Source organism: Trichomonascus vanleenenianus, assembly GCF_965637985.1.
Source record: "Trichomonascus vanleenenianus strain CLIB 3782 genome assembly, contig: TRVA0_024S, whole genome shotgun sequence".
Taxonomy (NCBI): Eukaryota; Fungi; Ascomycota; class Dipodascomycetes; order Dipodascales; family Trichomonascaceae; genus Blastobotrys; species Blastobotrys vanleenenianus.
Genome location: NW_027481863.1, coordinates 1 through 27989, shown reverse-complemented (window position 1 = coordinate 27989; position 27989 = coordinate 1). Strand labels below are relative to the sequence as shown.

Sequence of the window (27989 nt, the reverse complement as noted above, 5' to 3'; positions counted from 1 at the left end):
CCCAAACCCCCCTTGGGCTCCGCTACGCGGAGAATCCTGGGCATAGTACTCGATAACTAAGGTCGTTGATACGCCTCTTGCTCTCATGTTATTATACTCTGATACCCCATCGCTTGATAGCCTCGAAATAATGCCATCGAAGTAGATATTATCCCTTAGTCGTAGATTGATATAGTCGTCCATTGACGTGGCTGATAATTCACAGACTCGGATTGATATAGTAGTCGATTGATATGCCACGGAAATCGTTGATTGATTGAGTACAGTGGTTGAAAGCAGTTGTCGATTGATATATATATATATATATGTGTGTGTGTGTGTGTATGGGGTGGGGGTAGATGCTATTCTGTACAACTAGGGGTAGGTATGTTTATCAGTTCCAAAGTAGATGATATCTTTTTTGGCTATTGGTGTTGTTACAGTTCTGCAGCGCAGCAGTAACTTGTAACTAATGTCGATGGCAGCGTCGGAGTTTTGTTGCAGCCTTTTGTTACGGATATTGTGACAGACTGGCTATTCGTTATGGTATTTCATTCTCCCTCTACCTGCTGCTAATGAAGAGCCTGTTCACACAATGCTTAACCCCGCCGCTCCTTGGGCATCTGTACTTCATTGTAGTGGGATCACTATTGACCCAGAGGAAAATATCCCCCGGATCCCCCTGCAGAAGTAGCTGTTAAAGGGAGCAGCTACTAGAGTACTTCATTCATTGAACTGACCTAGGGGAACAAGTCCCCCGGACCCCCCTATAGAGGAGTTAGTTACTGCCCCAAAGAACATAACTACCGGTACTCCAGTAGTTTACTGAACCGACCAAAGGGGTAAAAGTCCCCAGCTGGCTTATATTAATAGCGATTTTAAACACTGCTTAACAGTAAAATAGTAATGTTAGAGATCAATTGAAAAGTACCACTCTGGCAGCGATGATCTGGGGCAACTAGCCTCTATGGAAAGATTAGGGGATCATGGTATACCTCTGCGAAGCAGAGCCCCAGGGGGGTTTGGGGGGACTGGTCCCCCCAATGTTTGCCAATTAGGGTAAAGGAGGAAGTAATGTATGGAAAGGGACAGGGGGTAGGTGCGGCTCGTGCGGCTCAGCTAATTTCAATCGATGGAATCCACAGCACTCCGCGAAGCGGAGCCACGGGGGGTTGGGGGCTGGCCCCCAAGAAAAAACACTTACGGTAGCCTTGTACCTGGTTACAAAATACACTCTACTGGTCAGTGCACAGGGGGATAACGGTGAGGCTGGGCGGTGGTGGTGAGGATCGATTGGGAACAAAGATAAGCACCGTCTTCTTCACACACTCGAAGCCCCGATAGGACGGAAACGAATAGAGAAATGGCGGATGACGAGCGCACTCCGCTGATAGACGGAGTGCCCAACGGGGAGAGGCCCGGAATAAGTCGTGCACACACAGCGCACCTGGAGCCACACATGTCGCGAAGTCGGGGCGAGTTCCCTGACTCGAAGAAGATGAAGCGCACTTATCCCCCGCCAAAGGTACCAACCCACAGGGCAGGGCCGCAGCGAACGTCGTTCACAACGCAGAAGCTCAAGCTGTTGCCTGATGAGCCGCTTTTGGACGACGAAGAGTCCGGCCGAGATGTCTACTCCCAGGTGACGCGGATCAAGGACCCCTCAGCGAGAAGGGATGCTGAACGACTGGGCAAGGCGCATCGTTCGATGCTTCCGCGGGTTACTGCGTACTGTACGGCTGGATCATATAAGATGCGGGACCTGAGCCGGTTCCTGGCGGGTCGGAAGTACCACAATACTGCACCTAAGCTGTTTGACGAGTGTCTGTACACTCCGTACTCGTATCGCCGAGAGGGGGAGGCCGATGTAGTTCACCAGCATGACCTCATTCGGTTGGACGACGAGGGCGGAGAGATTGATGTTAGTCACGACGGGCGAAGCGACGTATTTCTGTTTGACTATGGCGTAGTTGTGTTGTGGGGGTTCTCAGAGAAGGAGGAGCAGCGGTTTCTCAAGGAATTGGCTCGGTTTGAGAATGAAAAGCTTTCAGAAGAGGATGTTCAAGTGGAGGAGTTTAACTATTATGTCACCAAGAGCTACCAGCCGCGGATATACAACGACTTTATCACGTTACGAGATAACAGTAACTACATGATCAAACTGTCGATATCGCATGCCATCGCGCAGAGCGTCAAGATCTCGTTATTTGAAGAACTGGTGGACAACACCATTGACGATACCCAGGACTTCCCGCAGGAGGTTGCGCTTACGGGCAAGATTAACATGAACCGTAAGGACATCATGAAGAGCATAGGAGAGCTATTTATTCTGCGGATTAACATCAACCTGCATGGGTCGATTCTGGACTCGCCCGAGCTCATGTGGTCGGAGCCACACTTGGAGCCGATCTACCAGGCTACTAGAGGATACCTGGAGATCAACCAGCGGGTTTCGTTGCTCAACACTCGTCTCGAGGTGATTGGCGACTTGTTGCAAATGCTCAAGGAGCAGCTGGGGCATGCGCACGAAGAATACCTCGAGTTTATCGTTATTGTTTTAATTGCGGTGGAGATTTTGGTCGCGTTAGTCAATGTCGTCGTGGACTACGTTGCGGAATATGGAATATGGTCTCCTCCGCATTAATTAATTATCTAAACCAGCATGTATATCACTTTTTTTCGACATTCAAATCGAAATGAAATATGAATTCTAACTGTCGCCAATACTTTACCACCGGGGAGAATTCGAGGGCCAGCCCTCGAGCTCCCGTAGTTGGGGGCTCTGCCCCCAAACCCCCGTCTCAATCGATGACGTTTCCGCGAAGCAGAGCTAAGGGGGGTTTGGGGGGCTAGCCCCCCAATTGCACTGGGCTGTTAGTTTTATTATATGGTATGAGTCTAGCAAGGGAGTATGTACAGTCTATACTAGTTAAGCGGAATACTTGCTCTTGGCCCGCAGGGTTCGGCCGTACTTGAGGAACAAGAATGGCGAGGGCAGAAGCAGCACGGATACGAAGCCAATGAGTGAGATAGCCCAGTGATATCCCATTCCAATAAGCATCTGTTTGCCGAAAAGCGGGAAAGCGCCAGCAAAGATGCATCGCACAAATACGTTAGAAGCCATTGCACTGGCAGCATTCAACTTGTAGGTTTCTATAGTGTAGGAAATAATGCTGTTGAATAGGCAAAAGCAGGCCATGCCAAATAAAGTGCTTGCAAGCACAGGGCTCATCCAGTGAATCGATGGATATATCGTCCATGCGAACCAGAACAGACTGACTGGAAGAAGAACAGCCCCGACCGCCATCTGCGGCAGCCTCATCTCTGGCTCGGAAACTCCGCCATTGGTAGCGATTTGATGCTGCCGATACTTTTCCCACAGTGGATAAGAAGCGCTGCTTAGAAGCATGCCAATAGTATACCCGAGGAAACTCAAACCGACGTACTGCACCGTGAAGCCGTATACGTCCTCAAAGACTATTGGAAAGGCAACGAAGAAAAAATATACAATAGCGAGAGTGAATCCGCAGTAAGTACACAACAGCGTCATAATGGGGTCAAAGATGAAAATCTCAAATGGCTTAGTGCAGTTCTGTCGAACTAGTTCCCAAACACCAAGCGATGCGATCTCTCTGGCGGATCTGAAGCTATCGTTACCCTTCTCCTTTCGCAATCTCTTGGCCTTCTTGGACTTGAGAACAGGAGGGTAGGTTTCTGGGATAAAGCAGAGAATGGCAAGATTGACACCGGACCAGATTATGAACACGTAAAAGATCCACCTGAAATTTACCGAGACGTCGATAAAACCAGCAATTACGGGTCCAACACCAGGACCAATGAATGGACCGACGGCAAAAATGGCCATTGGAATGCCCATGTCCTTCTTACCAAACAAGTCTGCAATTGTGCCTCCCGTATTGGACACGGACACCGCCCCAAAGAACGCGGCAATGGCCCGACCAACAAGCATGGCACCGATATTTGGGGCAAAGGCAGTGAGGAATTGAAATGCTAGGAACAATGCGTACCCAACTAGATATAATGGCCTTCGACCAAACGTTTCGGAGAGCGGGGCTGTGATCATTGGCCCGGTAGCCAGTGCGAATACGTAGAGTGATATACCAAGTACGACAACCTCGTGTGAGGCGTGGAAGTGGTCCTGAATTGATTGAGAGGCAATACTCCACGCTGAGCTTAGGGCTATAGTCTGAAATGCGCAAGACACGAGAAACAGAACTATAGCGTACTTTCTCAGGTTAGAAGCCCTTTTCATGTCCTCTTTATCATCTCCATCCCAATCTACAATAATTACTTGAGGAGCGTCCTCTTCAATTACCTGAACGCCCTCCCCTTCCTCCTTTACTAAAATAGTGTTGCCCATGGCCATCTATAACGGCTTAAAATTGATCTACATATACTGCAGTGAAGGGATGTACCATATAATTTATATTCTATCAAACTCGTCTGCTTTTGCATAATGCTTCAGTTTATTTCAAATCTTGTCCTCTTCGGCTTCGTAACCCGGCATTCTAATAGCTAAGGTTCGTAACACCGGCATTCTGACATCGTGAACCATAGACCGGCAAAAGGCCGACGACACACACTTAACAGCTGACAAATAAATGAGACACCGATCGCTTATTTGTAAGTTGCCGGTTCATCGGTGTTAGATGATCAATTTCAATACTATAACGTCTCCGTTCTATGGTCTAAACCAGATGATTTGAAAGTAATCAATGAAAGATATTTGATATACCAGTCAATCTATACATTGAAGTCCAATACTCGATTCTACTACTGGAGTTAGACGACATGATTCAGGAAGCCCCTAGTCCATCTTCATTGATAATATAGTAGCCGTAAGAAGGATTAATAAGCTGTTCGGTACTCCAGAAGTGGATTGACGTCACGTTAAATAAAAGGAGTTCGCGAAATACATATATAGTGCCAGTTATGTTATGACATTACGTTTTTCAACATGAATAGTGGTTCAAATCGAGAAAAGACTTGACGCTAATTGTCTACTTCTATAGTCTGAGAGAGATCTGCTTGAATACGAAGTAATAACTTACAAAGAGCTGGCCATGGAATAATGATAGTCTATTTTGGTTACCTCTTCGAAAGACTGACAAAGTATTCGGTCCCCGAAAGAACCTGCCGGTCTCTGACAATCGACGTAATGCGCATAATCCAATCCCATCCGTAATTGCCCTGCAAGCCCAGAACATCGGTAATTGTCGAGATCTGGTTGTCCGGTAGCATGCGCTCTGGATCATGGTGGGCCAACAGCTTGATCTGGCGCTCTCGGGAGATGGAAATCAGTGTCGGAGGCAGCGCACAGCAGTCAATGGCATTAATATGGTCAATAACAGGGATGGGCACCTCCTGGGCCGTATTGTCTATCGTGTGCAGAAGCGACTGGAGCCGCTCCGTCGACAGCTCTGAAATGCCATACTCCTCGATCAAATCACCATACTCAGCGCCCTTTGCGGTAACAGCCTTCCAAATAGTGAAAATGTAATCGTCCAGGATGGCTAGGCCGCCATCATTGGGCTCGTCGTCGGCGAAATTGACGCCCTGGACGGACAGAATGAAATGCTTGATGCGGTAATCTCGCCCTAGAGACTGATACGTCTTGATGGCTCCCTCGACGCTCTCAGCCGCCTGCTCGGGCGTCGCACCTCGCGGCAAAAACAGCTTGGCCGTTACGTTCAAATACTGCGGGCTATCCGACAGTGGCTCGATCGGAGGAACCACCGCCGGTAGCGTCTCGCCCTTGTCGGAGACCTTCCAGTCACCAATCACCTTGACCAGCGTCGTCGCCAGGTCGTTATTAATATCCGCCCTCAGCCGAAGCGTATCTCCAGTATAAAGAATCGGGGTCATCTTCCTATTACTATTCCCGTAGCCTTAGATCTATTATATTTGGTATTCGACAATTTTTTGTGTGCACGATTTGTAATCCGAACGACCAACCAGAGACCGGAGGACAACCCGCCTCAAATCTCAACCAGTCCCCCAAACTTTAATCAACTACTACTAGTATTAGCGAAGGGGGTGTACTTGGTAGTGGCTGCGTACTTGGGGGGACCAGTCCCCCCAAACCCCCCTGGGGCTCCGCTTCGCGGAGATATTCCCCCAGAGTGCTACAACCCCTCGGCGAAGCCGAGCTACGGGGGTTTGGGGGCTGGCCCCCAAGTATACAGTAAACCCCCTAGTGCAATTAGGGGGACCAGTCCCCCCAAACCCCCCTGGGGCTCCGCTACGCGGAGATTTTGGGCCGTAACGATTTGTTACGGGGAGTTTTGTAACAGATTGGGAGTTTGTAACGAAAAGGTTGTTACGGGGGTCTGGGGGCTGGCCCCCAGCAACGGGAGCTCGAGGGCTGGCCCTCGAATACACCAAAAGGGGAGGGGGCGCGCGCGCGCGCGCTTGGCGAGATGGGCTCAGTGGCTGGGGTGAGGCTGAAGTCGGGGGGCGACTTCAAACAAAAAGGGGATTATAGCCCAAAACCGCCACGAGAGGCGTGTTTCCAGAAGCTGTTACGAGGAGGCCCAGAACAGCAACACAGTTGCCCATCCGCTGACGCGTCGAACGGTGTACCACTGCGCGGGAAGGTCAAAATAAAGGGAAATCCTGGTCAGGGTTATTCTGCAGTGTTTTACCTACTCTCCTGTATACTTGGCTTCTATCAATCTGCGTCCTATTGGTGTTCAGTCAAATCTATTGCCTGGTCGGCCTACGTATTGCTATAGTGCTGGGCGTCTTTGTTCTGGAACCCCGTCACCACCCCCAACCATCGCGACACTCCCCCCTTAGTCGCTGGGTATTCTTTTGTCTATAACCCAACCCACTGGGATTAATACGAGCCAAACCAAATATATCTATACCCCCGTGGTTGTCTTAATCAGACTTTGTTTATTGACGGCGAACTTCGTTGTTTGCTGCGAAGTACATTTGGCATATATTCCGCCTGTCAAAAGCTTGAGGCGTGACGCGGGTTAGCGAGGTGTTTCGAAGCCCGGATTAATTCACGAGATCTCCACAATTGATAGCAGCGACCGCCACCGCAGCCAATCACCAATCCCCTGAACACCTGACTCGCTTGTCTCTTGATTATAGTGGGCACCGCGACTTGTTTTGTTTATCAATCCGGGATTGCTGTCTGCTGTTTTGTTAATTGGTGATTTGTCCCTTTGAAGCGGTACGAAGAAAGACTCTCACGTCATTTCGACCCTCGTCACCTGTACAGTTCCGATAATACGTTTTGTTGTTTTATTTGGCCCTTGCACGGTCCAATAATACGTTTGTGTGCTGTTTTATTTTGGCCTATTCCGCGGTCCAATAATACACTTGTTGTTTTATCAGGGTATTAGGGTCCTCGAGCCATGAGAAACCAGTTCGTTGCGACCCGGAGTAGTAGAACCGTGCCCGAGCTGGTCCCCGCCGACAGCTCGTCATCGCCTCCTACTCCAGCTCCGTCTCCTACCCCGAGCATCTTCACTGGACGCTACCGATCGCGAACCCCGATGGGCTCTCTGTCTCCACCGCACATTGGCGGAGGCTTCCCCGTCGGCGACCATCAAATTAGCGAGCTGAGCCTGAGCCCTCCGTCAACAGGCCAAAGCAAACGGAGTGGGTCGGGCTCCCCGAGCAGGCAAAACGCCCAGAGGGTGCTTTTCTCGGACCTCGATTTCTCCGGGAACCATCCTGCGTCGTCGCGCCAGGCCTCCGCTAAGCTCGTTCCGCTCAGCGACCACATTTTCACCAACATTAAAGAGTACTTCTTCCAATTGGATGAAACCAGTAAGAAGCTATTTCTCCAGGGATTGCTGGAACCCTGTGAACGCGATGTGTTGGCATCCACCCAAGAATTTATTGCACCCCTTTTGAAGAAAGACCCCTTTGAGGTACTCCCTAGGGAGATCTCCTTCAAGATATTATCGTACATTGACGATCCCAAGACGCTTGCCAGGGCCTCCCAGGTATCCCGCTTGTGGTACCTCATCCTCAGCGACGACCTGACCTGGAAGGAACTATGCAAATCGCATCACTTCAGGCGCCTCTCAGCAGCGGTCAACATCAGCCATTTGCAACATCGCCCCTCTACTCGCATGCCCTCCATCGTAGCCGATCGTGCCGCCCTAGATGAGCTCGCTGAGGCCCAGTACGACCCGGAGGCGACCAAAAAGCCTATTGCCACCTCGTACCGGTCACACTTTAAGCACCAGTACATGCTCAATGCTGCTTGGAACTCAGGGGGTCGCCTGGCAGCCCGCTATGTCATTTCGAATCCCGGTGTCGTCACCTCGCTCATCATGTCTAACCGTTACATTGTAATTGCGCTTGATAACTCCAAGATCTTTGTGTTCCGAGAAGACGGAAAGATGCTCAGGTCGCTGTTTGGACACGTTATGGGCGTGTGGGCGCTAACGCTGCTGGAAAATACCCTCGTAAGCGGTGGATGCGACCGCGATGTCCGGGTGTGGGACCTGAAATCAGGCAATTGCCTGCAGATACTGCGCGGACACTCCTCAACGGTGCGCTGTCTCGAGATGGTCGATGCTACCACGGCCGTCTCCGGGTCCCGGGACACGACTATCCGCGTATGGGACCTCCAGCGAGGTTCCTGCCGACGCGTACTCCAGGGCCACAGCTCCTCAGTGCGGTGTCTCGAGGTTCATGGCGACATCTGCGTCTCGGGGAGCTACGACTTCACAGCCAAGGTGTGGCGAATCTCCGACGGCACTTTACTTCACACCTTAGCCGGCCACTTCTCGCAGATTTACTGCCTCGCCTTTGACGGCGTAAAAATCGCTACTGGCTCCCTAGACGCCTCAGTCAGGGTGTGGAGCGCCGAGACCGGCGAGTGCCTAGGAGTCCTCCAGGGCCACACATCGCTCGTAGGCCAGGTCCAGATGAAGGACAAGGTGCTTGTGTCTGGCGGCTCGGATGGCGCTGTGAGGGTGTGGGATCTCAACACCTACACCTGTGTGCACCGTTTCGCGGCCCACGACAATTCAGTGACGTCGCTACAGTTCGACGAGAACAGGATCGTCAGCGGCGGAAGTGACGGGCGCGTAAGAGTGTGGGACATGACGACTGGCCGGGCAATTCGCGATCTGTCGAGCCAATTCGACTCGGTGTGGCGCGTAGCGTTCAAAGACGAAAAGGTCGCCATCCTCGCCTCCAAGAACAACAAAATCTACATGGAGCTCATCAGCTTCACCCCGCCCAAGGACATGGTCGAGCAGGACGTCCCGCCGGGCCCAATGATGGAGTTCAGAACCAAGTTCCACGACTCCTCCGCTAACGCAACGCCTCCTCCGCGTGAAGACCGGCCCATTGCACCCACCGAGGGCACCCCTGATGACACTGAAATGATGGATATAGAATAGCCGTAACATTATTTATCTCTCGCATCGATTCCCCTCCGCTCTCCTTCCTGTAGTGTAATTGGGGGGACCAGTCCCCCCAAACCCCCCTGGGGCTCCGCTGCGCGGAGGAATTGTAGAGTTAGCTATATACCTCCGCGAAGCGGAGCTATGGGGGTCTGGGGTCAATTGAACCCAGTATTCCTCCTCCCCCCCCCCCCCCCATTGGGGCTCCGCTTCGCGGAGAAATTGTAAGTCAGCTATGTTCCTCCGCGAAGCGGAGCTAAGGGTCAATTAAACTCAGTGGAGTAAGCACCCCCGGGATGGAGAATTTTATATTTGAGCTGTGACGGGGTACGTTACCCATTGCAATTGTAACGAGATTTTTGTTACACGTTTGGGAGTGTAACAAAAAGTTTGTTACGTTTGTACCCAAGGTACGGGGGTCTGGGGGCTGGCCCCCAGCTACGGGAGCTCGAGGGCTGGCCCTCGAATACACTTGCTGGTACGAATAGGCTTCGCTACGCGGAGGTAGATTTATTAAGAAAAATGAATAAATAATTAAAGCTCCGAGGCCAATTGGTCGTCCTGGGGCTGGGAAGAGGAGGGAATGTCGTCCATTGGCTCGTCTTCAGAATGAGGCTCCTCGTGGAGAAGCGGAGCGGTGGAATCGTTGGTCGCAAGCTCTTCAGTGGCACCCACGCTTTCTTCTCGCTCTTCCTGGTCCTCTTCCTCGCCTTCTTCCTTCACCTTGTCGTTCTTAAACAGCTCTACGTTGACCGGGGTCCCCTTGGCCTCCAGGTCCTTCTGCATCCTCTCGGCAATCTTGCGCTCCCGCTGCTCCGACTCAGATGGATGCGGTGATGAGTACTGGGCCATCTCTGTCACGTACCGCGCTCGAGCTTCGTCGTACAGCTTGTCATACTTCTTACGCTCATCCTCTGTCAATTCCTTCCATGCCTCAGCCATTGCCTTGTTCAAGTCGTAGCTTTCTCCCGGATGAGTCTCCTCCATCTTCTTCTTGAGGCTCTCCTTCTCTACCTCGCAGAATATTCTATACCGGTTCTGCGGTCGCTTCGGCAGGTTAGGATCGCGCGCCTTCTTGGCCGGCTTCTTCTCCCCGGGCGAAGACGGGGTCCCCACCGCAGAGGCGGGCTGTACCGACATCGAAGGCGACATTTCGCGCCGCTTGAGTGCTTCATTGGGTATGGGCGACGGAGGAGGCGAGGGAGTGCCGTCCGAGTCGTCAACCTTGAGAATCGTCTTCTCTTCCAGCTTCTCCATCATCAGGGCACGCTCCAGACGGATGCGCTGGATAGCGCGCTTCGTGCGCTCTATGGAGACTGCCATGGTCTCGTTGCTTTCTTCAATCTCGCGGATACGCTTCCGCAGGTCCTTGCATTTCTGCTTGTACTTGGATTCTACGGTACATTAGCCTCAACCATTTAGCGGGTGGGGGGAAAAAACTTACCCTCACTTTCAGGCAGCACAGGGACTGCTGCCCGCCTCGACGCCGACCTCATTTTTTCGTCTCTTCCGCGTCTGGCGCTCTCGATTGGTGCTCAGGTGGTTGCTTCGTGGGCGGTCCGCCGTCTGGGGTGCGTCGAATCGCGAAAAATTCACTGCTATTTCATGAGACTTTGTTAAGTCGTCGGAACTTGTTCCAAGCTAGCTAGTTAGTTAGCTAGCTTAGCTTGATAAGTAAGAAGCGTTGTGGGGTTAGTAGCTCTATGAGGAGTTTGATTAGGTTTACGGAGGGTTTATTGAGTATTATTGGTAATAGTTAGTATTGTTGGTGCTAGTGATAGTAGTGTTTGATTGCTCGGTGGTACCTCTAGCTGACAATGTCGGAACAACTCTAGTAAAGCATACTAATTGCAATACAGTACCCGTAGGTGGAGATATTTTAGTATTGAAATTCGGAGATTACTTATAAATGTAATAGTCCAATAGTAATTGGCGAGTATTTCGGTAGAAGTTCCTCCGCGAAGCGGAGCTACGGGGGGTTTGGGGGGCTAGCCCCCCAGGTTCATTTGGAAGTAGGACCGTTCATGCAGCTGTGCCTTAAAATATATATGTACTAAAATTGGCTCGGGTATTAAACCGATCATATTAGGCCCACAATTTCTATTCGCATAATTGTCATTTGTGGTATGGATTATCCTGAGTTGACAGGTGTCTCTCTGTGGAGTTTGGTATCCGAAGATTCTTTGGAATTGTTATTCTGAGTGTGACAGTCTCGTCTTGCCCTTCTTAGCTGTCGAATTGGACGATGGTTTGATCTCTTGCCCGTCACGCTGTCCGTTTTCGCCCTCTTGGCTTGAGCATCTCGATCCGGGAGCGGCCGTCGCTGAGCGCTTGTATATCTACCCTCAACTCTTGTCCTTCGCGACACCACTCCTCGATATTATGGGAGCTCACCTTAGGGTAGCGATCGGGATTATGTGGAAACGTTTATTGGAGCAATTGCTGTTGCAAAGAAGCAGACATAGCCATAACCCCTGCTCTGAGAGTGGAAATCGTGAATGAACTTTTGGTGCACCTTGTTAAGCTCCCGAACCAAAGCTTGAATGGCCACTGGCGGCAAATAGTGAAGCAAATGGTTCCAAATAGACCGATACGCGAGCAACAATAATGACTTGTGCATCGGCGTCAAATCTGTTGGTGTGAAGTCCTCAGCCTTGATGTCAAAGGGGCCAGGAACATGTCCTTAAAAAGGACAAAACATTTCGCCGCTCCAGGATAGCCATTCTTCCACAAGACATCCGCCGCCTGGGGCGCCCCATAACCCACGCTATGCTGGCATACCAAAGCGTAAAACTTGCTCCAGCCTGCCTCAGCATGTCGATGCAAGTAAATTGTAAACAATACTCGATCCATCGCCGTCTTGAAGACTTTGTTCTCCTTGTTCCACAAGTCAACATCATTCCCAGAGGTCGACAGGGACTTGCCAATTAACGGATTTGTAGGCATCTCTTTCAGTAATTGTTCCACCAAAGACGGGTAGGACGCAGAAGAGCCATACTCCTCGTTCAGAAGCCGGATGTTAGTCTGCGTTGACGCTGGCAACGAGTTGTCCCCGTCGCTGTAGCCAATTGGTTTAAAAATTTAAGAATTCGATAGATTAGGATTTCTCAAGAGAAATCGGATCTTTTCGCTTACGACCCTGGAGGACGACACCTTGTTACAGCGAGTAGAAATATAACCAAAAGCACGCGCAGACAAGAGCCGAAATCGATTGAAACCTCAAAGCATTAGTAGCAAAGTATAGATAACTGGCAAACAGGACAATGGCTGAATGGAGTAGTGGGCCACCAATGCTTACAAGGCTTAATGCTTGGAAGGCTTAGTTAGTGCTAGGAAAACAAAAGTCAGCAGTACAAGCGTCATGCTATAACAGATTGGATGCTGTTCCAGTCATTCTTGTTATAGCTCCGTAGCAATTACGAACCAAGTCCTGGAAGGGAATTGTAATTGATACTACCGGTATAATCAGGTCAAAATCACAGGTACATGGTAATGAACCGCTTATTAAGCAACTTCCAATGTTTCTTAGTCGTTTACCGATGACCTACACTCCACCGCAATTTCAAACAATCGCACCAGGCTATAAACAATTAGCCTAGTTTATATACAGGTACAGTTGCAATATCTACGTACAATCATTCAACGTATCTACAATCTCAGACGGGAACACAGGGTCCCGAAGTGGTGGGCTCCGGATCAATTATGACCTGATTAGGGGTTTACCGTGCATGGGAGCCCGGGAAAAAATTTTCCTGCAGCGAACAAGCATAGGCACTATTTAAGTCTCGAGAATCGCCTTGAAATTTTTTTTTTTTGGAAGACTTTTATACTTTTTGGTTGAGTAAACTTCTCCATCTTTTGGTAGTTGAAAGGTTCCCCGAGTAAGAAAAAATGTCCGCTTTCAAAGACTGCTCCAAGGCTCTCGAACACCTCAAAGAGTACAAGTCCAAGGATGGCTTGGACGTCCACACCCTGATGGACTCCAACATCCGGGGCGGACTGACCTACAATGATCTCCTCGTCCTGCCGGGTAAGATTGACTTCCCAGCCAGCCAGGTGAACATTGACGCGAAGCTCACTAAGCGAATTACGCTCAAGGCTCCGCTGGTCTCTTCTCCAATGGATACCGTTACCGAGTCCGACATGGCCATCCACATGGCCCTGCTGGGCGGTATTGGTATCATCCACCACAACTGCACTGCCGACGAGCAGGCGGATATGGTGCGAAAGGTCAAGAAGTACGAGAACGGCTTCATCTCCGACCCAGTCGTCGTTACTCCAACCATGACCGTTGGTGACATCAAGGCTCTCAAGAAGAAGCTTGGTTTCACTGGTTTCCCAGTTACTGGTAAGTTTTTTTCCAATTTTGTTGAAAAATTGAAAGATTTCGCAGATGATGTTAAGCAAATCATTAATAACTTTCGTTCTTCTGCATGTGGCCTAACAGCCTTGGAGAAAATGATATCATTTCTGATTTGCGAATTTCTTTCAACCCCCTTTTTGAAAAAATTGAAGCTAACAAAAGTTTAGAAACCGGTAAGATGCCAGGTAAGCTCGTTGGTATCGTCACCAACCGAGACATTCAGTTCCACGAGAACGACTCTACTCCCGTCTCCGAGGTCATGACCACTGACCTCGTTACTCTCGAGAAGTCTGGCGTCACTCTCAAGATCGCCAACGAGGTTCTGCGAAAGTCCAAGAAAGGCAAGCTTCCAATCGTCGACACCGAGGGCAACATTGTCGCTCTGCTTTCGCGAACCGACTTGAAGAAGAACCTCAACTACCCAAGCGCCTCCAAGACGCCAGACTCCAAGCAGCTTCTGTGCGGTGCTGCCGTTGGTACCCGACCAGACGATCGAGAGCGACTCCAGAAGCTCGTGGCTGCTGGTCTTGACGTTGTTGTTCTCGACTCTTCCCAGGGCAACTCTGTCTACCAGATTGAGATGATCCAGTGGATCAAGGAGACCTTCCCAGACCTTGACGTTATCGCTGGTAACGTGGTCACCCGGGAGCAGGCTGCTAGCCTTATTGCTGCCGGCGCCGACGGTCTTCGAATCGGTATGGGCTCTGGCTCCATTTGCATTACCCAGGAGGTTATGGCTGTGGGCCGACCCCAGGGTACCGCCGTTTACAACGTTACCCAGTTTGCCAACCAGTTTGGTGTGCCCTGCATTGCTGACGGTGGCATCCAGAACATTGGCCACATCACCAAGGCGATTGCTCTCGGTGCTTCTTGCGTCATGATGGGCGGTCTTCTTGCCGGTACCACTGAGTCTCCAGGTCAGTACTTCTACCGAGACGGCAAGCGAGTCAAGGCCTACCGAGGTATGGGCTCCATTGAGGCCATGGAGAAGACTGGTGTCGACTCCAACGCCGCTACCTCTCGATACTTCTCTGAGGGCGACAAGGTGTTGGTGGCCCAGGGTGTGTCTGGCCAGGTTATCGACCGAGGCTCCATCACCAAGTTTGTGCCATACCTGACCGCTGGTCTCCAGCACGGTCTCCAGGATATGGGCGTCAAGAGCCTTGTTGCTCTGCGAAAGGCGGTTGACGATGGCGAGATTCGATTCGAGTACCGAACTGCCTCTGCCCAGCTCGAGGGTGGTGTCCACTCCCTCCACTCCTACGAGAAGCGACTCCACAACTAAAAAAACACTCGTATGTAATTGTATTACTTTTTCTAATAACTGGAATGATGTATGTATTTATTTATTTATTTATTTAATGAGATGACGACTGAACTACGGAACTGCTGAAACTCGGGAACGGCCTCTTGAGGCGCTAGTACTACTAGGTAAGCTTTTTTCGAGGGCCAGCCCTCGAGCTCCCGTGGCTCCGCTTCGCGGAGTAGTCCTGGGTTTGTTGTGAACTGTCGATTAGGTTCGGACTATTCGATCTCAGTCTCAGAGCTCAAGAGAATATAAGCTAAGACAAGTAACTAGCACTGTTAAACGTGCTATTATTTGCCTACTAGCATCATGGGCTTGTTTGATGGGCCTGATATACTAGATTCAAGACATTCAGTTCAGTCAGCGATTGGCGGCCAATTGGTAATCGACGAAGGTGCCCTAAGCCAGTTGCGCTTCTACCCAGTTCTCTCCAATGTGTGTGATATCCCACGCGTACCTCTCTCTTAATAAATTCTAATCCATTTTAGGTCTTTTCAGTAAATTGATTTTTTATTCCTAGGAATCTAATCATATGCAGCCCACGTTATTATTGAGTTTGAACAAATCTATCTAAGATTGAAGAGCCATCTACGATCGGTATTCCAGTTCCAAAAGATAACCCCAGTATTAATATACGAACTATAAAGACCACACAAAATGCTTAAAAGAATAAAAATAAAGAATTAAATCGCTAGGAAGAGAGACTACGCAAATTCGAGATTCCATGCGGCGAACGAACCCCACCACAGTGTACTTTCGAACGGTTATGCACGATTTACCGGTATGCATGCCGCACATACGTACCACAGAGGGATGGAGTGGGCCCGTTATAAAATTCGCAGCTTCGTCCAGAAAAAAGATCCTGACGTGCCGAGAGTGTACTGCGTGTGCCATGGGGCTAGTAGACCTTCCAGAGTCGATTTTGGTGCAGATACTGGAGACAGTGGACCCCGCCGACATTCCTGTCCTCCATTCCACAAGCAGGCGGCTCCGAAGCGTGCTGGACGCGCGAGACTACTTGTGGCAGGAGACTTTCCTCCAGGGAGTCCACTTTCAGGACCGCCCCGCCAGCTACAGAGAAGCCTACCTTGAGCAGGTGAGCATAGAGGCATTCGTGACCGCTGTGGTGAAGGACCTTGCCCGGTACCGATATCGGGACATGGTCGATCTGGCCAACCGCATTGCTGAGCTGTGGGCGCTGGGCGCTGGGCCACCGTATAATTCCAGCTCTCAGGGCCTTGCAACACAGAAGCGACGAATCAGTGGAGCTCGTCGCGTCGGCAGTGGAGAGTGTGTTTGAGATGAGCGAGGCACTCAACTCGAGCTACCCTGAACCGTCGGACCTCGTGATCAAAGAAAACCTCTCCTCATATATCCGGCTGCTGGCTTGCACATTGGAGAACGACCGCAAGAAGAAGAGGATCAATGGCAAGTACTTAGTCGATGTATCGATCTCTACTCGGGAACTGCTGGCGGGCCTGCGTAGATCCATCACCCTCCATCAGAGGTCTTGTCGCCCTCGCCGACCCAAAAAGTCTGCCATAATTGCCGTCTCTCTTCTAGTAGCGGCTGTAGCAATCCGATTGGTAACCTGATCTCACCATTGGCCGTCTTCTGCTTCCCCCCTGCTAAACCCCAGTCGACTACCAATGATCCCCCCTCCTTCAATTGGTCGTTGCGACCTCAGTAAGACCCTAGTTGTCGATTGATATGGGGGGACTAGTCCCCCCAAACCCCCCTGGGGCTCCGCTACGCGGAGATGTTAGCTGTTCCGGGGAATTTGTTACGCATTCAAACGGGAGTTTTGTTACAGATTTGGGAGTTTGTTACAGTGTAAGGAAAACTTTGTTACGATGTACCAATTCGGGGGTCTGGGGGCTGGCCCCCAGCTACGGGAGCTCGAGGGCTGGCCCTCGAATACTCTCCACTGCTAATGGGGGGAACCCCCCCTGGAGCTCTGCTTCACGGAGATAATATACAGTTAAAGAGAGTTGTTCAATTGATCGTTAACAATGCCATTGTATACGGGGTGTAGATCGATAAGCCGTTGTGATTGATAAGCGCGCGCAACCTGTGGTGTGACTTGAAACCTCCCGCAATCCGTCCCATCGCCACACAACTAACGATGTCGAACTATCCAGCTCCACCCCCGAATTACTCCGCGGAGTCGCCTCTGCTGGAGCCTGGCGAAGGCGAAGCCCCGCGACAGGAGAATGACAACGTGCCGGACGACTTCAAATACTCGACTTCCGTGTCGGAGTGCGCCGTGCCCATCCGGCACGCCTTTCTGCGCAAGGTTTACTCCATCCTCACTGTGCAGCTCCTGGCGACAGCTGGAGTGGGCGCGTTGATTGCGCTGAATGGCGGAATCAAGACGTGGGCGCTTACGCATCTTTGGGCGTTCTATGTGTCGCTGTTTGGTGCCATTGGCATGATGATTGGCGCATTCATCAAGCAGAGGTCGTACCCGACGAACTTGGTCTTCCTGGGGGCTTTCACGCTGCTTGAGAGCTATGCCGTGGGCGTCATTTCGTCGCTTTACGACACTTCTATTGTTATCCAGGCCGTCGCAATTACGCTGGTTGTATTTGCTGGTTTGTCGCTGTTTGCCATGCAGACAAAGTACGACATGACGGGCCTTCAGTTCTACCTGGGTGCTGCATTGTGGGGATTGATTGGGTTTGGCTTTATCGCCATGTTCTTCCCGTACAGCTCCAAGGTTGAGCTGGGGTACAGCATTGTGGGCGCGGTGGTCTTTTCGGGGTACATTTTGGTCGATACGCAGCTCATTATGCGGCGGTATCATCCGGAGGACGAGGTGGCTGCGGCCATTTCGCTTTACTTGGATATTATTAACCTCTTCCTCAACATTTTGAGGATCCTCAACGAGGTTAATGATAACTAAGCGGTACTCTACAATAGGAATAGCCGCAAGACTTTATATATTATATAATTGGATCATTAATAAAACATCCTTATCTCAATTATTCTCTTTTAAGCTCCAGCGGACTGGTCCCCCCATTAGTACTAGCAGTGGAGTGTATTCGAGGGCCAGCCCTCGAGCTCCCGTAGCTGGGGGCCAGCCCCCAGACCCCCGTATCGGTACAACGTAACAAAGTTTTCCTTACACTGTAACAAACTCACAACTCTTTTAGTTGGTACAATACAGTACACTGCATGTTGCACCACATGCAAGGCTCACGTTAATTCCTTACCAGGTCGGTTTGTATTTTACCAGGGTCTTATGATCTATATATGTACCAACGACCCACGTTAATTATTAAATTACAAGATACCACAGTATTGTAATGAATGGAAAGTGGTAACCCTGTAACCGTTAGCACCAGGCTCTTTCTGCCTATCAATTCGATCCGGGGATCACAATTGGATGCTACCCTATAGGAAATTGAAGGCGTTTTTGAGGCGAGGCCAATAGACTCCACATCAAAAATAGTATAATTATAGCTAGTCTTTCGACAATAATACGACACAATTGGTGATTGTTAACCGTTAAAAATATACTTGGAAAAACACTCCTTTTTATCGTTCAATAGTACTAAGATCTCCGCGAAGCGGAGCTACGGGGGTTTGGGGGCTGGCCCCCAAGTTATCAGAACCAGCTGTGTACTTTACAGGTATTTACCTATCCCTCCAAACGCGAAGATTTGAGCTGTAACGGGTTTTTGTTACGCATTGTTACAGGAGATATGTAACAGTTCGGGAATTCGTTACTGGTATTCCCAGTTTTAGGCACACAATGGCAATGGAATGCCTTGGCAACAGTTTTGAGTGATAGAAATCTCGTTAAAGCGAATAAAACAATGCATTGAGCCACAAATTTGTGGTTATACCCTATAATTCTATTAAATATGGTTAGTTAGCGCACAATTTATCATAAGGAATCTGAGCCAAAGCATGCCGCAGCGACTTGACAAACTTGGAGTAATCGCACATGCCATCACTGGCACTGCCGCACTCTTTCAACCCCGTAAGCGGAAGAACCCGCTCATTCAACTTGAGCCTGACCTTCGTGTCATCCCCGCATTCAATAACTTCAACGTATAATCTCGCTCCAAACGGCACCAGTCTCGACGTAACGAACTGGCGCGGCACAGGCATTTTGTTGACCGGCAGTTCCTTCTCGAGGAAATCGAGTTTCAGCGCTGTGAGCACAGCAATAATCGTCGAATCGTGACTCATGTCAAGGTAAAATAGCTGGTCCAGTGGAATCTGGTCCGTATAAGACGAATTGGTACCGTAACCGCCAGCTAGCGGACGATGCTCTAGCCTAGCTAAAAGCTCAGCCACCCACCCAGCGCCCCAGGCAGCACCATAAGGTGAACCATAGGAGCTCGAATCGAAAAATCCCAGGTCGTGTGCATACTCAAAGCCTCGCCACTCCGTTTCGGTGAACAGCTCGCAGAACCCTGACGAGCCATACACAGCCGTCTCGAAAGCGCACATCTGCTGCAATTGGAGCGCATCAATGGCCGTAAAGTTCTCGTAACCCGGTAAGATGCCCTGGAGCCGTGTCGCAGCCTCCTTGAGGTATATCTGGGCCCAAGCATTGGCTCTCTTTGGCGTGTTCGCATCGGCATCCAGATGGCATGCGAAGTACGGAGCCAGCGTGTTGTTGTACCCAATCTCTTCAGGAATGAGCACCAAATCATACAAGTCGCCAGAATCCTTGGGCGAATTCTCCTGTCCACCGTAAACGCCAAAGAAGCCTGCTGCCCAACTGCGTGCTGAGGTCTTAATCCGCGACTGAGTCGTCGCCCGGATAACTGGCTTCGGTCTCGCCGTGCCATTGGAGTACGCATTGAGACTCTCTGTATAAAACAGATGCTCCCTATCGTACGCATCATACAAGAATCGCCCGTGAGTTGCCCAGAACCGCGACCCAGACGTGAGCTCAGTGCCTACTCCGATAGGAACTAACAGAGCAGTTCCCAGCTTATACTCCCAGTTGTCGAGCCATTGAAGCGGTTTATAGGCTTTCTTGGTCATGTTCTTGAGCTTAACGGCGACTTCCTCCATCTCCTGGCCTGCGTCCGGGGTCGGAAGCCGCTCGGCATGGCGGTGCAGGACGTGAACCTGCTTATACTGGCACCCCTTAGGTGGGCCAAACACCGTGTCAATGGGATGCTTTTCAACTCCTTTGAACTGTGTCTCATCCGAGAAGTACGGCGAGTAGGACCCCCAGTTGTTTTTCATGTCGAACCCGTTCTTGAAGACGGAGCCAGTAGGCGCCGCGTTCGGAGACGCATCCTTCGATGACGTCTCGAACAGCGGCTGAACCAGGCTAAACACCGCGACAAACGATAACAAAACAATTGCTGTCATGCCAGCAATGAGCATCCCTCCTCTGCATTGTTTCCACCATTTTGGCTTTCCAGGCGGCTGAATAGAGTTAAGCCACCGTTGAGCGGTCCCTGGCTTCGGTGTCAACACCAGGTCCTCTTCCTCGTCCATGAGCCGCTGGGCTTCTTCGTCGTTGCTCCTCATGGGTTCTAGTGGAATGTCGGAGCTGTCAGAGTCTGACGACTTGCCCATTTTATCTGTCTATGCGTGGCCACCAAGGTATCTACGCTATTTATTACTGTACTACTGTATCTGGTTATAGCGGCATGTAAATACGCATTTACGGGTATATATTTTCAGTTCTGTCGCACGTGGGTTTATCGTGTGAAATATACTGGCGATATGGCTGCTTTGTCCAGAGTTCATGTCGGGGTCGGCCCAGGGGTACATCATCATGAAGCGCCTAACTATTCCACCAGTACTGATACATGTGTTCTGCATTGAATTGAACCATAAATAGCCATCTACTGTCCATATTCCCCCAAACTTAATTTATAAATCTTTTGAGGGACAGTTTAATTATTTCTAGGTAGTACTGAATCCTCATGACGCATCTATCTATTGGTACTTTTGCTTTGAACTGAGCCGTATACGGTGTACCGCCAGGTATGCTATCCGTAATAATAACTTATAAGCGGTTCACTTATCAATCGTCCCGTTAATGACCTTAATCAAAGTACTGCAAGGAAGGACTAAGTGCCGGTTTCTAGTCTATTTAACAAATTTTCAGGCGGAGATTTTTTAGCTGTGATGACGGGTATTTGCTTCTAGGGTGTTTTGTTACAGATTAAGAGTTCGTTACGCATTGTAACGAGAGTTTGTAACAATGTTACTAAGCCTTTGTTATGTTGTAACCAAGATGCGGGGGTCTGGGGGCTGGCCCCCAGCTACGGGAGCTCGAGGGCTGGCCCTCGAATACACTACTGCTAGTACTAATGGGGGGACCAGCCCCCCCAAACCCCCCTGGGGCTCCGCTTCGCGGAGGTATTGGGCTAGCTAAGCGAGGAGTTGACTTGATTGCATAGCGGGCTAAGTACCAACGCAGAATTTGATCTAATTGGTATCAAGATCTCGGCGAAGCGGAGCCATGGGGGTTTGGGGGCTGGCCCCCAAGTCTGTTTAAAGTAGTGGAGTGGCGGAATTGATTATAATTGAGTGGTTCGAGTATTCAACCACGAAAGGCGGTTTTCTTCATTAATGAGTCAGCAGCGGGGTTATCCATATGTTGGAGGCTTTCAATATACAAATCATTTGAAGGAACTATCGAGTTACTTTATAGCTAGATAATGAAGATAATAAAAACAACCTACTACCTGGTACATTGCACTGTAGACTCTAGCGACATATCATGTTGTGGCTGTCTTTGTAGACGGTGATGAAGATGATGCAATTGTTTTGGAAACGTCTGGGTTCGCTTCCCCGGCATTTCGAAAGCTCTCAGCATTCTTTTGAGATAACTTGCTTCGCTGTTGGCGCTTCTTGCGTAATCTCTTCTCCGTCTCAATGAACGCTCTAATGCTGACATCAATGCCCGCCCACGAATCGCTTTCCTCCTCCTGAGGCTTCAGCAACGCAGTGTCACTCGATCTATCCGGTTCTGGTCCAAAGTCTTCGGGCCACGGAGTCGTAGGGTTCTTCATAAGCGCCTCCTTGGCCTTATGTCGCGTGTGTCGCCAGTCCTCTAGCTCGTCTTTATACAGCTCCCACACACAGTTGACACACCCGCTCATGCAGCAGTTTGTAGGCTCCTCCGGCTTGGCGGGGACCTTAACACCAGCAATAAGACGAGCCCTCATCTCGGCATCTTGACGGCTCGCCTCTCGGGATCCCAGAGACCCAAACACTAGCCCTACTCGCTGCTCTCGAGTCAAGTGTTCAAATGTAGAAGCCTGGTCAAAGCTCTGTCTAGGCTGTTTAGCAGCAACTATACAGTTAATATCTATCTAGTTTCAAACAAGAAAAATATACGTACGATCATAGAAGTAGTAAGGGTTCTTGAGCGTTGTAGCGGAGTTATTGAACCATCGTTTAGCCAGGCTCCTCCTTGCTGCTCGTATACTGTTCGAATGCATAATCTCTATATCTTTCCTCCGGAATCGGGGGACCAAAATGATACGTCTATTTCCGTAGTATCATATATGATATGTATACCAAGAATATGATAGGTGACAGGTGAAATACGGTTTATATTTCTGATATTTGATTTGACGACAAAATAATTTGGGACCGGCCTCGGATGTCGATACCCGGGGATATTGCTACGGAACTACCGGTAGTAAACTGTTTACTGGACCAAATGCAATTGTCGTTTTTTTCAAACCAATTTTGGTAAATTGCTTGTCGTGGAAGGTATTTCAATGTCTGGGTCGGTAGTGGTTAGAAAATGTACAGAGGGATTACAAATCTTCATCTTGGATAGCAGCGTGGAAATAGCTTAATACATGTTTACCTCCGTCCACGAGACCAACAAGACCATCTCGCAAGACCTGATAGATCTCAACCTCTTCAGCATTGTCGAAGTAGTTTTTGGCCTTTGGCACTAAGTCATACACAACAGAAGCGCCCGTCGCGGACGCGACTCCCACGTAAACGCAGTGGCCCCAATGGCTTATCATACACAAGCCGTACATGGAAACCCCACTGACTACCATGAGCGATAGTCTGTTGGAGTTATCTTTCAATGCCCCTTTGTAGCTCTGTTTAGCCTGTTCGTCTCCAGGGCCGAACTCGGTGGCCTCCTCCGCGAGGACCAATGTAAACAGCGGTACCAATGCCGCAAAGAATGCGAAATAAACACCAAATTTCATTTTTCTCAAAAACTTAAATGGGGCGATATATGAAGGTTTAACTATTCTTCTGCTTATTCGAGTTTTAAATTTGGATGCTCCCAAGCCCCTTGATATATATATGGCAGATTTGATGGTGGAAACGGAGGTTATACATCAGCGTGGTGTTTACAGCAACTGAACTGCTTGCTATCTGATTCACCAAATAAATTTGTACGTAGTAGGTACGCTGTATATAGTTAATAGAACAATGAGAGGGGTTGCTGCTGTCAGACTTACATCAATCCAGCAAGCGTCTGGAATGCCGATCAGCAATCCCTGAATCAAAGTAATTTCAAGCCTCTGCCAGCCAGATTCGTTAAGATCTGATAGTAAAGTAAAAAAAAAGCTTCAGCAATTCTCGTACCAGTTGTCGAGATCCATATTTTTGATCAACGTTGAGAATTCCTTCGAATTAGCAAAATCGCAGGCGCTCTTTTTCTCGTCGGCCGAGACAGGGTCGTCGTTATTATCACTGTCACCCTTTGGATACTCGATGTGGAACACTGGCTTCCCGGCTTTTATGAAGGGCATGAAATTATCGCACTCATTGTACTGAGCGCACTGCTCGTTGACAGACCATTGCATTTTGTCAATCACCCGCCCAATGATCTCCTCAGCATTCTTAAGGCCAATGGCGAGATTTCGAGAATGCGCCTCGTCCGCCAGAAAATTGACATAGTCAGTCGCATCCGCCGAGGTCAGGTCCAACCCGTTGTCATTATCATATCCGTCGACATTATCAGGATCAACCCCGTCACAATTCTTGGAGACTGCCAAGTCCAGTCGGGATTTCATAATATTGCGAACGCTCTCTGAGCTTGTGTTGAGCCATCGCTCGCCAGGCCAGCCGTCAAGGGGGCTTCCCAGGTCGGACTCGTTGAACTTATGGGCATCTGGCCTCCAGTCCTCGTAACTGCCTGCTGAGAAGTAACAAATGACCTTGCGGCCATCTTCGTGGAGCTTGTCAATAGTCGACTTTGGCGTGTCGAACAGGTCTATGTCAAAGACCTCTACATTTATAGCGGTGTCGTTGATAGGATAAAGGAGCTCTATTTGCCAGGTCGTGCCGACCTTTGGGGTCCAATACTTCTGCGTTGATGCAGAGGAAGAGTTGGTTGTTGATACAGAGGAGGAGTTTGCTGCTGGCGCAGAGGATGATGAGGCCGCCGCTGGTTCGGAGGATGCCTCAGAGTCGTCGTGTTTACGGTGTAACCCCACTCCGAGCCCTACTCCTAGACCAATGGCAAGTGCAGCCACGATCGCAATGGGCAAACCGATGATAAGAAGGCGTTTCTTAATTGACCATCGAAGCCTTGCCGGCTTAAGGTCCTCTACTGTATTCATGATATATATATGTTGGCAGGTATCTTCATCAAACGAACAAACTCAATGAGTCTTCTTATTTCGGCTCTACCAGGTTATATGCTCAACTATTTATTATGAAATCACTTTGCTTAACTATTTGTTATGAAGTCGAACGGCGCAATTCGCCAAGCGGCTGCAGCCGCCGTCCCCTCTCATATATATACTAGGCTCACCAAGTTCGGAATTGCCTACAGGTACCCTCCTTCGCTATACAGTTGGTACTGGTACTATATAGATTGGTATACATCTTTTTGAGGTTCCAGGGTACGAATTCAGCGAGCTACCTAAGTGATGCGATCTGCGCGTTTCCGAAATGTTTCGCTTTTCAGTGTGCCACATGCGGCGTGCGGCGTCTTACGTCTCAGTCGAGACATCGCGGTCCAACGGGTATACCTTTGAGATGTAGTATAATGGTTACGGAGAAAGCTTGGTATATATACCAATTCATTATATTAATTTATAGAATATTACTACCAGCTGTAGCTACCCCCTGCACAGGCTTCCACTACTTCGCCGCGTGAAATGGGCCTGATACAGACTTTCTCTCCTAATAGGAGAACTTAAGAATTCCCCGTTTTACCGCACCGATTTTATTTAAAAACCTTTCCGCCAATTTTTGGCCAGTTGACGGCTAGAAATTTAAGGAATTGGCTTATTTTTTAGTCTAAGTTTCATATATGGTTGTTAAGAAAGCATCTAAATCCGATCTCTCGACCCTCGAGGTACGGCACACTTTGATAGCAAGAATTGGATCAGGGGTCTTGGCAGGCTTGTTGAGACTAACCTGGCTAGAAGGTCCGCTCATCGGACAAACGGCAACCAAATGACAGGGCCAAGTCTTGATAAGTCTGAATGATAAGCGAAATACAACCGGTACACTCATTGCAAAGATAGGATGCGGCTAAAGCTTTAATTTTATCTAGTTTTCCAGCGAGCATGGAGCTTGATACGAGAGCTCCATTGTGCCACGGCGAAGGTACTACGCTATCTGAGAAAAGTTTGTAGCAGGCGAACTTCACGCGCGGGGAAATAGAAGCTTGTGAGTGAGGTAACCGATCCAGGGCCAATTGTCAATCGTACATTGTACATTGTTACGGCAGGTTGGTCACAGATTGGGTGTTTGTTACGCGTTGTAACGATTATTTCGTTACAGGTTGGGAGTTTGTAACGGTGTAACCAAGATGCGGGGGTCTGGGGGCTGGCCCCCAGCTACGGGAGCTCGAGGGCTGGCCCTCGAATACACTGCTAGAATACACTGCTATACGTAGTACTAATGGGGGGACTGGTCCCCCGAAACCCTGGATGGGTTCGCGGGGTGAAGTGGTGTAAGCTTACGTAGGAGGTAACAACAGGTAGTAACGTTGAGAGGAGGTTCCATCGGAGTTCACGGAGTCGGAGTCCACGTTACCCATACACTTCGTGACAATCGGAGATTCCCCACGATATTTCGGATCCGATAGCTCATCTTTACTATTCCTGATATCGGAGCCGAAATCAATCTCATCGCACATCGACCTCCTGCGATATATATATAAGAGAGTAATTTCGGTGTTATTGGGTAGTAAGAATCAATTAATTGTTCAATGTCGCTCAAGAGAATCACCAACGTGATGCAGAAGGCAGCCACTGGTCGTGGTCACCGGCAGTATGCGACTGCCAAGAAAGATTGGTCTGCCGACCAGTACCTAAAGTTTGAAGCTGAGCGTACTCGTCCCGTTCGCGACCTCCTCTCTCAAGTCCCACCAAACTTCAAGCCCCAGCGCATTGTCGATCTTGGATGTGGACCAGGCAATTCCACAGCTGTGCTGAAGGAAAGATACCCTGACGCACAACTTTCAGGGATGGACTCCTCTCCCGACATGATTGAGAAGGCGAAGAAGCGCCTGCCTGACGTTCAATTCGAGGTTGCTGATTTGCTGAATTACCAACCGCCAAAAGACAGTCCAGTTGATCTCTATTTCTCGAATGCTGTGTTCCAATGGCTGTCTGGGCCAGACAGAATCAGGGTAATCAAGGAATTGATTCAATCACTTGCGCCTGGAGGAGTATTTGCGTTCCAGGTCCCTGACAACTTTATGGAATACTCTCATGCCGCAATGCGAGAGACTGCCGCAGAGGGACCGTGGGCAGAAACGCTGGCAGCACGGAATCCGGCTCGAGAGCTATTCCCTTCGCCGCAAGAAATCTATGACGAGCTGAAGCCATTATGTCAGGACGTTACAATTTGGCACGTTTACTACCAACACGTGATGGAAAACCATGAGGGAATCGTGGAGTGGGTAAAAGGCACCGGCCTACAGCCATTTGTTAACCCGCTGTCACAGGAACATCGCGAGGGTTTTCTAAAGGCTTACTTGGAAAGGCTGAAGAAGTATTATCCTGTACAGTACGACGGCAAAGTTTTGTTGCGATATCCTCGACTGTTTGTCGTAGCAGAGCGCTAGGAATCCGAGAAGCCGACAGATTTGGTACAAATTTATGTGACAGCACCCAGCAACGTGCAATTGTTACAGTAGCAATAAATCTGACTTCAGTCTTGTGAATCGATCTACACATGCGTGTGCGCATGCATGCTTAAATTTAAATTGCATGTCTATACATATACTCGCGATGGATATATCTAACTATAGCTTATAAACCACAGGCTGGGCAGTCAATTAATGTAACAATCATGATATAACAGTTGACTACCGCAGTAATTGCAATTAATTCATCATCTTCCATCGATCAGGTCTGCTTGCAGCGATCGCGATCGAGCGCGCGCGTATAACGGCCGCGCCGCGGTCATGCATAGCAGCTCGATCGTGCCAGCCGCGGCTATAGCAGCTAGCAGCTGATCATACAGAAAACCCGCGCCACACGCCGCGCGCGGCGTGCGGCTCAAAAATTTTGAGCGCGCAAAAATATTTGAGCACGGCGAGGTTCGAACTCGCGCCTCCGAAGAGACTAGCAGTCACGATTCTAGTGAGGAAACCTGAAGCTAGCGCCTTAGACCACTCGGCCACATGCCCATTTAATTTGTTGAGAAAAAATTTTTTCAGGCATAGAAAACTTGCAATTTATGATGCGGCTCATGCGGCTCGTGCGGCGCTAAAATCTTTGAATTTGGGCGAAATTATATAACAAATCAATGAAAGTCAAAAAGCATTTGGTTGATGTGGCCGATTTCCTCAGCGCCGAGGCGCTAATGGCACGAGGGAAAATCCTTTCTTCTAGAGCAAGAACAGGTGGAACATCATAGATGACACCGCTCCCGCAAAATGAATGAATCGTCTGTATTTCGAGCCCGTTGCGACTGTGTCGCCAAGTTAGGCTTATATAGTACATAGTACGTCAACATATTAGTCCGCTAAGCAGACATTTCAACATATTATAACAAATCAATG

The 27989-nt window shown here is 49.5% G+C and overlaps 13 protein-coding genes and 1 non-coding gene across 14 annotated transcripts; 6 read left to right on the top strand and 8 right to left on the bottom strand.

Annotated features, from left to right (window-relative positions):
• Nucleotides 1–1438: 1438 nt before the first annotated feature.
• Nucleotides 1439–2623, top strand: RMD1 (Rmd1p; the record flags this gene model as incomplete). The annotated part of the gene is made up of 1 exon (XM_076685344.1): nt 1439–2623. The coding sequence occupies one exon, from the start codon at nt 1439–1441 to the stop codon at nt 2621–2623; it is 1185 nt and encodes a 394-aa protein (XP_076540350.1).
• Nucleotides 2624–2908: 285 nt separating this feature from the next.
• On the bottom strand, nt 2909–4366 carry YHK8 (MFS transporter; the record flags this gene model as incomplete). Its single annotated transcript, XM_076685343.1, has 1 exon — nt 2909–4366. One exon carries the CDS (start codon nt 4364–4366, stop codon nt 2909–2911), a length of 1458 nt encoding a protein of 485 aa, XP_076540349.1.
• Nucleotides 4367–5088: 722 nt separating this feature from the next.
• Nucleotides 5089–5865, bottom strand: TRVA0_024S00342 (uncharacterized protein; the record flags this gene model as incomplete). The annotated part of the gene is made up of 1 exon (XM_076685342.1): nt 5089–5865. One exon carries the CDS (start codon nt 5863–5865, stop codon nt 5089–5091), a length of 777 nt encoding a protein of 258 aa, XP_076540348.1.
• Nucleotides 5866–7367: 1502 nt separating this feature from the next.
• Nucleotides 7368–9377, top strand: TRVA0_024S00320 (F-box/WD repeat-containing protein; the record flags this gene model as incomplete). Its single annotated transcript, XM_076685341.1, has 1 exon — nt 7368–9377. The coding sequence occupies one exon, from the start codon at nt 7368–7370 to the stop codon at nt 9375–9377; it is 2010 nt and encodes a 669-aa protein (XP_076540347.1).
• Nucleotides 9378–9914: 537 nt separating this feature from the next.
• On the bottom strand, nt 9915–10876 carry NHP10 (Nhp10p; the record flags this gene model as incomplete). The annotated part of the gene is made up of 2 exons (XM_076685340.1): nt 9915–10774; nt 10825–10876. 2 exons carry the CDS (start codon nt 10874–10876, stop codon nt 9915–9917), a joined length of 912 nt encoding a protein of 303 aa, XP_076540346.1.
• A 2395-nt stretch (nt 10877–13271) lies between these two features.
• IMD4 (IMPDH/GMPR family protein) lies at nt 13272–15028 on the top strand (the record flags this gene model as incomplete). The annotated part of the gene is made up of 2 exons (XM_076685339.1): nt 13272–13728; nt 13911–15028. The coding sequence occupies 2 exons, from the start codon at nt 13272–13274 to the stop codon at nt 15026–15028; spliced, it is 1575 nt and encodes a 524-aa protein (XP_076540345.1).
• A 913-nt stretch (nt 15029–15941) lies between these two features.
• On the top strand, nt 15942–16349 carry TRVA0_024S00254 (F-box protein; the record flags this gene model as incomplete). Its single annotated transcript, XM_076685338.1, has 1 exon — nt 15942–16349. One exon carries the CDS (start codon nt 15942–15944, stop codon nt 16347–16349), a length of 408 nt encoding a protein of 135 aa, XP_076540344.1.
• Nucleotides 16350–17174: 825 nt separating this feature from the next.
• Nucleotides 17175–17954, top strand: BXI1 (Bxi1p; the record flags this gene model as incomplete). Its single annotated transcript, XM_076685337.1, has 1 exon — nt 17175–17954. One exon carries the CDS (start codon nt 17175–17177, stop codon nt 17952–17954), a length of 780 nt encoding a protein of 259 aa, XP_076540343.1.
• A 968-nt stretch (nt 17955–18922) lies between these two features.
• TRVA0_024S00210 (histidine phosphatase family protein) lies at nt 18923–20602 on the bottom strand (the record flags this gene model as incomplete). Its single annotated transcript, XM_076685336.1, has 1 exon — nt 18923–20602. The coding sequence occupies one exon, from the start codon at nt 20600–20602 to the stop codon at nt 18923–18925; it is 1680 nt and encodes a 559-aa protein (XP_076540342.1).
• A 1154-nt stretch (nt 20603–21756) lies between these two features.
• DPC25 (Dpc25p) lies at nt 21757–22482 on the bottom strand (the record flags this gene model as incomplete). The annotated part of the gene is made up of 2 exons (XM_076685335.1): nt 21757–22334; nt 22383–22482. 2 exons carry the CDS (start codon nt 22480–22482, stop codon nt 21757–21759), a joined length of 678 nt encoding a protein of 225 aa, XP_076540341.1.
• A 324-nt stretch (nt 22483–22806) lies between these two features.
• On the bottom strand, nt 22807–23217 carry TRVA0_024S00166 (uncharacterized protein; the record flags this gene model as incomplete). The annotated part of the gene is made up of 1 exon (XM_076685334.1): nt 22807–23217. One exon carries the CDS (start codon nt 23215–23217, stop codon nt 22807–22809), a length of 411 nt encoding a protein of 136 aa, XP_076540340.1.
• A 369-nt stretch (nt 23218–23586) lies between these two features.
• TRVA0_024S00144 (endo alpha-1,4 polygalactosaminidase) lies at nt 23587–24582 on the bottom strand (the record flags this gene model as incomplete). Its single annotated transcript, XM_076685333.1, has 1 exon — nt 23587–24582. The coding sequence occupies one exon, from the start codon at nt 24580–24582 to the stop codon at nt 23587–23589; it is 996 nt and encodes a 331-aa protein (XP_076540339.1).
• A 1604-nt stretch (nt 24583–26186) lies between these two features.
• Nucleotides 26187–27047, top strand: TRVA0_024S00122 (uncharacterized protein; the record flags this gene model as incomplete). Its single annotated transcript, XM_076685332.1, has 1 exon — nt 26187–27047. The coding sequence occupies one exon, from the start codon at nt 26187–26189 to the stop codon at nt 27045–27047; it is 861 nt and encodes a 286-aa protein (XP_076540338.1).
• Nucleotides 27048–27511: 464 nt separating this feature from the next.
• On the bottom strand, nt 27512–27614 carry tRNA-Leu(CAG). The gene is given in 2 exon segments: nt 27512–27556; nt 27576–27614. It is a non-coding gene; the product is annotated as a tRNA-Leu (tRNA).
• Nucleotides 27615–27989: the final 375 nt, after the last annotated feature.